This window comes from Marmota flaviventris, chromosome 9 (assembly GCF_047511675.1).
Source record: "Marmota flaviventris isolate mMarFla1 chromosome 9, mMarFla1.hap1, whole genome shotgun sequence".
Classification (NCBI taxonomy): Eukaryota; Metazoa; Chordata; class Mammalia; order Rodentia; family Sciuridae; genus Marmota; species Marmota flaviventris.
Window position 1 is genome coordinate 17,335,272 of NC_092506.1, and position 8,735 is coordinate 17,344,006.

Below are 8,735 nucleotides of genomic sequence, written 5' to 3' on the forward strand. Positions count from 1 at the left end.
TACAAAGTTCTTTCAGCCTGTAACTCTTAATCATTTTAGTTTTCTGCTTCATGCCCTGAAGATATGGTCATATTCTACCTGCAAGTAGTGAGAATAGGTTGAATCCTCTTATCCATACTCTGAGAAATATGGGGTTAAATATCATCATGCAGAAGGTATAATATTAAGTGCCACATTAACAATTAATGTTAATACCAAAATAGTATTTCCTTTGATCCTGTGGATCCAGGAGAGTTATCATTTTAGACATTGCAGGAGAAATATAAGATTTCTTTGGGAAATTGCTTTGGAGAACCTTAGCAATATAGGAACCAAAGAACCAAGTTACTATTATTCAGAATCTAGTCATCACTTTATGAAGGCTTTGGTCTTGAAGAACAGAAGAAATTTTCTATCAAAGCATATCTCTGATCATATCATTCCCTCTCCACAATTTACATGAAATCATTTTTCTTGGGAAAAAAAAAAACAAACTTTCTCACTTGTTGATTAAAAATCATCCAAATGGGTTCAAGTTAAAGGCTTTCTAATTTTACTATAGCTCTGTAGTATAATTGGAAGTCAGGTACCATGAGATCAGCTAAGGGCAGGCTGCTTTGCTCATCTCAGATCTTTCCATACAAAATCCATACAAAAATAGTGTTTCTCTATGATCCCCTTTGCTGACCCAGTGCCAGTATCATTGGTGCTGCCGGTGCCCCTACCAGTTTGGCTCTGATGTAGTCTTTCTTCCTTGTTTAATGTACCTAAATTTCAGAGTCTCTAAGACACACTGACTGTGTGTCTTAGTGAAATCCCTCTTTCACCCACCTCACAGAGAAGCAGTATTTCTGCTACTTGAATCCTGAACCATAGAGCATACAGAAATCAGCTCTTCTCTAGCTCCCTGGCTAGGTGATCTTTCTAGGAGTCACTTTCCATCACATTATAGTTTGTAGCTTGATGTCAAATGTCCACAAAAATATCTGCAAAGTATGTATATAACACTAATTGATAAAATTTATTTTTCAGTGTGTGAATATATACACAATATTTAAGAAAGTTTTGTTGTAAATGGGTGATTTAATTAATTCTGTTTCGTTTTAGAGGAGTTGATTGGTGATTGAAAAAGTATCAATATTTTATTGTATTATAGGGATGTGTTAACTCAGCTGAGGTCCATGCATCACACAAGCACATGACATAAGCCATAGGATTGTCAAATATAATTAAGATGGATTAATATTAGAAGTCTTGAATGGAGCAAAGAAAAACTAGAGGCTAAAACTAGCTGTGAAGGACATGTGCTAATATCTTTTTAGCCATATATTATCATGTCTAATGATATTTATTTTTCCCCACTTGAGATTATTTTGCTCTCCTGCTGTTTGAAATTTACTACAAATGAGCTATGCCATGATAGTTATGTAAGTCATATTCTGATTTATTATTTTGTTCCTGCTCAGGCAAATTGTGACTCTAGAACTAAGTTATCTCCTGGAATTTGAAAGATTAACAAATTTGGAGAATTACACTACCTTTTTTCAAGGTATACTGTGAAGCTTCCATGTTCAAATAACTGTACTGTTTTCCTAACAATATCCAAATACAAAAATGGAACACACTAGGCTGGGATTGTAGCTCACTGGTAAAGTATGTTTCTAGCATGGGTGAGGCCCTGGGTTCAATCCTTAGCACCATATAAAAACAAATGAATAAAATAAAGGTTAAGTTCTTTCAAAACACACACATGTGATTTAACACATAGCTATGCTTGCATGGGGCGCGCACACACACACACACACACACACTCATATATATCTATATATGGAACAGGCTGAGGAATCCAAAATTAGAAAAAAATGATATGTGCTCAACTAATTAGTAATGCAAGTTTATAGGCAATTCAGGAAGAGAAAAGAAAGTCCTTCCAACAAAAGGCGGTGGAACAAAAACATAAAAGCAAAATGAAAACAACAATAAAAATAGCACAAATAGAAAAAATTCCTGTTACATGTCACATTTGGTAAAATTTTAATTAATAATAGATTTACATACACACGACTATTTTAAAATAAAAAAAGAAGATCCTTGAAATCTTGGATTATGCAAATAATATTACATACTATACCCATAGTAGGAGCCATAAAACTGACACATGCCAACTGAATTAAAGCTAAAACGTTGTTTAGCAGAAAAATTTATATGCCTAAGGATGAATTCAGTTTTAAGGATGTGAATGCAGCACCAGCACACATCCTTGAACTGAATCCTGTTATATGTGTGTAGAGGCGGGTTAAATGTCCAGCTCCCTCTGTGGACTGATGACAGGTCAGATTGAGTGAAGTTTGATAATCACGGGAAAACATGTTGACATGAGGACCAGTAAAACATTGGATTTAATTCAGTCTCCTAAATTTGTGGAATAATTCAAATATTCAGAATAACTTCACTTTCAAAGGCTTGCAGCAGGTATTAAACTTAGAAATACCCATTGTCCCCCTTCTATTTTTTATTGATGTTCAGCTACTTACTAAAAGTCTGGAAGATTCTGTGAATCTATCCTCATAAATTAAATATATTTCTCATGTCACCATGCACATTTTTTGTGTGTAAAATAAAATAAAATGAAGAATATAAACCACCCAATAATCTCTTCTTGGATTGTTCGTCATTACTTCCTAAATGGCTTAATCCTAACCTGATGTTATAACATATCATTTGAATTTATGAAGTCTGACATCTATGATGAAACTTTAAATCTGTGGATTTGTATATGTTAGAGGAGGTGAGAATAACTGCACATCATTGTGTGCAAATTAAGGTGAGGTTAAAGCACTGTGAATATTAAATAGACACAGAAAACAGAATAATCAACAGAATAAATATTTTGTAGCCTTCTTTTGATTGTTTTGATATCTTTTAGTTGATATATTATTCTTTCCATGCACAGTGTATACATAAACAATGTTTAATTTTTTTTTTCCTCTACTTTGTTGCTCATTTCAGAGCCCTTCATCATCGCAATGCTATTTCCAGGCAACAAATCACTTGGTACCAGAGAGGATCTTGTGGATCACTGATATTATTAATCTATTTGCACAACTAGGATTTTCATAATTATCCAGATTTGAAAGGTGAATCCCTGACTTTGGTTTCTGAAAGCTAGCCTCATACCATTACAGGCTACATTAGTATTTCTCTCCAATGCTTCAGAAACCTGGAGGAGCACAGAGAGGGCAGTCTGCTGAACTGCCCTGAATGTAGCACTTTAAGGTCTTAGGGGAAATAGTGTAGGCACTAGAAAAACTCAAAAGTGGAAAAGTACATATTCAGAGGCATCAGGAACATTACAATGGGCAGAGTCTTGGCAGTATTTGTCCAGGGGCTGCTTAGAAAAGCCCATGGGAATAATCTTAGGGTTTTTAAAGATCTATTAGTTCTTGAATTGACTCTTAAGTTTATATTCTGCTTTTCCTAAACTAACCTTCAGAGCCATGAACATAAATAGATGACTCTTTGGGCTTAATATGTGTGTTAGTTTCTGAAGAAATTTCAACATAATTTTTTTCTTTTTATCAAATTGAGCTCATTTTAAAAAGTTCACTAGATATTCAGAATTCCCATCTGCTTTTGTTGTGGATAACACTCTATCTTTTACATTGCAGATGGATTTGGCTAATAACTAAAAGATATTTCTCTTGCAAACCCTATAGAAAGTTTAACATGTTAAGATTTCCAAACTATTCTCAGATAATCAATGTTGGTATGTTTGAATGCCTGCTTACAAATTTCTGCCTTTTATTTCAGAATTTCATGAGGGGACAAATGGCAGGTAAGTATCTGAGGGAGGAACTGTGTTTGATGAAGCCTGAATCTAAACTATGCTCATTCAGACCTGATGGTTGGTGAATTAACCCTGCAACTGGGTTTGTAGAGTTCTACCAACCGAGTACTACGTGGTGATATACTCTTTAAAATTTTCTATGAAATTTTATTGTAAATATTATTAATGCTTTTGTAGCATATGATAATTTTGTTACTACAAAATGTTTTGGTCATCTTTATTTTTTATAGTGCATCATTATAAGGAAAATTTCAGTTAGAAACAGTGAAGTTAAAGACATTTTTAAGGTAGCCATGTTTTATGCTCTGTTCTTACCAGTTTTCTTGCCTATTCATATCAATGAAGAACTGCTTTAATTTTAACTCATTAAGAAAGTTCTCATTTTTCAAAATAAATGTAACCTTATGATACAGTACTTTTATCTAAACTGATTGAGATGAGTTTAAACATGTCACAAGCATATATGATAACAGTATTTAAATATATGATAGAAATTGTACTTTAAATATAAGAGCAACTATAATGTTTATAGCCAAGTAAATATTCTTACAGAATTATTATTTAATAATCCTAAAAATAAAGGAATCATTTGACTATATATTTAAAGGTGTAAACACTAAAGAGGAGAGAAAGAAAGAAAGAATGAGTGAATAAATTATAACAGTGTTATGATTTGTTTTAATAAATATCCTAAAATAATCAATCTCTCAATAGTCTATATTACTATTATTTACCAACAGAATATCAATATTGAAGTTTAACTGATCAAATTCATTAAATTTGCGTTGTGCTAACACTGTGCTATTTTTTAATTTATTTCTTCACTGGAGTATGTGTGTGCATCCCAACTTATTAGCTGCTGAACTATTCACTTAAAGAGGAAAGAATATAGGAGACAAATAGCTATGGGTCATCAACTTTGCAGGACACTCAGGTATTCGACAACACTTCATGGATCCATCATTGTATTTCTGATCATGTAATGCTGTCTCAGTGGTACACATAAGGAAAACAAGGCTTGGAGAGCATGACAATTAGCTCAAGGATCACATTAATCAGCTCATTTTACTTTTTTCTGGTGTGTACCCTTCTATGCTGCCACTGTCCTTACTTCTTATTCAGTGATTGCTTAATAACCTTTATTTTATTGTTTTAATTTTCTTCAGAGCTTTCTTTGCTATGACCATTGGCAAGAAAATTAATTTGTTTTAATTATTATAATTATTCTCACTTGAATATTCCATTTCCCCTTTTAAATTTATGCTAAGAGAAATATTCATATCATTTAATTTTTTTTCTTGTCTTAGAAGATTTCAGATTTTATTTTATCTAATTATATGAATGACTGTAATGTTTTTAATTTTCAAAATAAGATTCATTATTTTAAAAGTAAAACTGAGAAAAATACATAATTATTTCTGCTAGCCAATAATAAATCTATACAAAATTAAGTCCATAAAAATGACATATAATAAATAAGAAACACCAATTATTTATAAATATACAGTACTTAATGTTATGATTCTGTTCATGTTAATTTAATTTTTAGTACATTTTGTAGTATGGAAATCAGGTTGTTCATTTTTCACTTAAATTTCTTTTTTTTTCTTTCTTTCTTTCAGATATTAAATTTATTTGTGCAAAACATACACCCAACTTAATATATGGAAATCCAGAGAAACATCTCAGAATTCATTCTTCTGGGACTTTCTGATGACAGGAATGTGCAAATATTTTGCTTTGTGCTTTTTTTACTCTGCTTTATTGCCCTGCTGGTAGGAAACTTTGTGGTTCTCATATCCATTCTATGCAGCCCTCTTTTCCACCAACCCATGTACTATTTCCTTAGCCAGTTATCAATTATGGATATCAGCTATACCTCCAGTGTTACACCCAAATTGATCTGTGACCTGCTAGAGGGGACTCAAACCATTTCCTATGGTTATTGCCTGGTACAGGTCTTTACCATGCACTTCTTTGGCAGCAGTGAGATCTTCATTATTACAGCCATGGCCATTGATCGCTATGTTGCCATCTGCAAACCTCTCCACTATATGATTATCATGAACAGGACCAAATGCAACTTCCTAATTTTAGCTGCCTGGGCTGGTGGGGTTGCCCATGCTTTCCTTCAATTATCCATGACAATGCAGTTGCCCTTCTGTGGTCCAAATGAAATTGATCATTACTTTTGTGATATTTTTCCTTTGTTAAAAATTGCCTGTACTGATACCTATGTGGATGGTATCTTTGTGATTGTTGGTTCAGGCGTGATACTATTAGTTATATTTCTTATTTTATTTCTGTCTTATGCCATCATATTATTCAATTTAAGAAATCACTCAGCTGAAGGAAGACGCAAAGCCCTCTCTACCTGTGCATCTCATATCTCAGTGGTAGTCTTATTTTTTGGGCCTGCAATATTTTCCTACCTTAGACCTCCTACTGCTTTCTCTGAGGATAAAGTGGTCGCATTATTTTACACAATCATTGCTCCCATGTTCAATCCCTTGATATATACTTTGAGAAATACTGAGATGAAAAATGCCATGAGAAAAGTTTGGTTTCATAATCTGTTCTCAAAGGAAACATAGAGTTAATTGAAAGATTATCAGCTATTCACTTATAAAATAAAAAGGACTAGATGTAAATTAAGCAGCTAGAAACTCTGTCAAAGAACTTTAACACAATAAATGACATCATTAGGATGTAGACATGTAAATAAGTACTGAAATATTAATCAAACCTAATGAAAATGTTAAAATTTAAATTTTGTGGATTTTTGAGATGACACAGCTATAGTTACTTGCTCAAAAAAATCATCTGAACTAAAACAAGTTAGGTGGTTCTTGAGCAATAAGTTATATTATACAAATGTTTAAAATGATAATTTTCTTTTAAAGATATGGGCATTTGTGTTGGAACATAAAATGACACATACTTCGTGGTAGTAGGGAAATTGAGACATGATTGAAATGCTCTCTTTTAGTTTCTGATAGGACATTCACATTCACATCATATAGACACAATCAGAAATCACTTGGGCAACAACAAAATCAGCCAAGTAGATTATGTTATGAAGTGGATCTATGGGTTCCAATTTCCTGAATTTCCATTGAAAGCATAAGGATAACTAGTGAAAGGAAGAAGGCAATAATTGTGAATGCTGAAAATACTGTTACTGACTAGCATGTATTATCCCAAATGTTATAGCATTTCCCATAAATTCTAAAGAACTTTATTATAAAATGTGTTATCCTGCCCATTTATGGTTAAATTAGATAAACAAATGGCTAGGCATTGGGTCTCATCCAAAGAACTATCCTGATACCATGAAAGAAAAAAAATTGCTTAGAAACACACAAATTAATTTTTAAAAAAGCAACATGCAAATTATCTTGTGATTGCATAATTATATTTACAATATTCAACTTTATAATTCTCCCAAACTGAAAGAATCAAATTTGTCTTTCATTAATTATATGGACAAACCACCTCCAAAACAAAAACACTGATATAAACCGGCACTGGATGATTATTCAATAATAATATGCAATGGGTCAAGGCATTAAAATAGATGGAGGAAACTTACATGCATATTGTTAGTCAATGAAATTAATTTCGAAGGGCTCTGCCTGTGTAAAGTGTATATAGGAAATCTCTGTACCTTCAATTGAATTTGGTGCTGAAAAATACATTTCTGTTAAAAAAAGTTATGCCCCAATAGATTAAGCAAATCATCCTGCAAATATAAAGAGATTTCTGAGAGATTTTTCTAGAGAAACCAGAAGAAAATTTCATCAAAGTTGTTTCTGCATCCTAAATAGTATTGAAACAATGTTGTTTTTTAGGAAAATAAGCAGATATTATGGAGAAGGGTTTATATTAAATGATTATATGAAATAGTAAGATAATTGAGATTCTGAGGACTGTTAGAACACACTGCAATAGTTTAAAACCATCCTTGAAACATTGTAACATAAGGACAAAGAACAGATAAAAGAAAGGAGTTAAAATATTATGTAAGTCTTATAAAGAAATTTTACAAACTGCCACTTTAGTTACTAAATATGATAAAATTTTATGTTCTGAAAAGTCATAAAAACACATTTTTTCATCCAAAGGTTGATAAAGAGTATACTGAAATGAATTACATGATTACCAATTTGGATTTAATTGTTTACAAAAGAAAAAAAAATTGTTCTTTCATATTTAAGAAAGCCAGTAACAAAACAAAACAAAAAAAAAAAACATCATGTGCATTTTTTTCCTGAAAAAAAATTAAAATGTTTTTAAGAAGTGTTTTATGTTTGACTGTGTATGCTATTCTCACAAATTTAGAGCCTTCACCTATGTCATTAGCAATTATGCATTAATAGTTAAATAGTGATGTCTGAATGGTCAAAACTTTAAGTTCAACCTCCATGTACCTATCAGAGAAAGAAATCTATTTACATCTCAGTTTCCACTAATGACTTTTTACTTATTTATTTCTGCATTAAGGAATTACTAACGTTATAATTATCTGTTTCTTGCATGTCTTGTAAATCTCAACCTGTCTTAGCTTTGTGACTTGGTTCTCAATTCCCAGTTGTCTTTCCTGATCCAGGCACTTGTCCTTTTTCCAGAAGAAGGGCTGCCTTTGCATCTATACTGATCCCCTGATTGAGTCACTCCTGCTACAGAGCTAGTGTGAAATCCAGAGGAGTAATAGATCTCCTTAGTGCCAGGCACGGCTGTGCTTATATTTCACCTATGGGAATCTTACATATCCATTAATGTTTTATTCTCCCTGAAATCATATAATCTTGTGGAATATTAGAAAGAAAATTCTGCTCATTCTAGAACAAATTAGCTCTAGCAACAATCCATGTAATTTATTATCATTTACTTTTAAAAATATATTTTT

At 32.2% G+C, this 8,735-nt stretch overlaps 1 protein-coding gene across 1 annotated transcript; it reads left to right on the forward strand.

The window, feature by feature from the left end:
* Positions 1-5,490: 5,490 nt before the first annotated feature.
* On the forward strand, positions 5,491-6,420 carry LOC114082056 (olfactory receptor 4P4-like). Its single transcript, XM_027923490.2, has one exon. The coding sequence runs from the start codon at positions 5,491-5,493 to the stop codon at positions 6,418-6,420; it is 930 nt and encodes a 309-aa protein (XP_027779291.2).
* Positions 6,421-8,735: the final 2,315 nt, after the last annotated feature.

Excerpts from the sequence above, each read along its gene's own strand:
- LOC114082056 (XM_027923490.2), top strand. The coding sequence starts at position 5,491 with ATGGAAATCCAGAGAAACATCTCAGAATTCATTCTTCTGGGACTTTCT.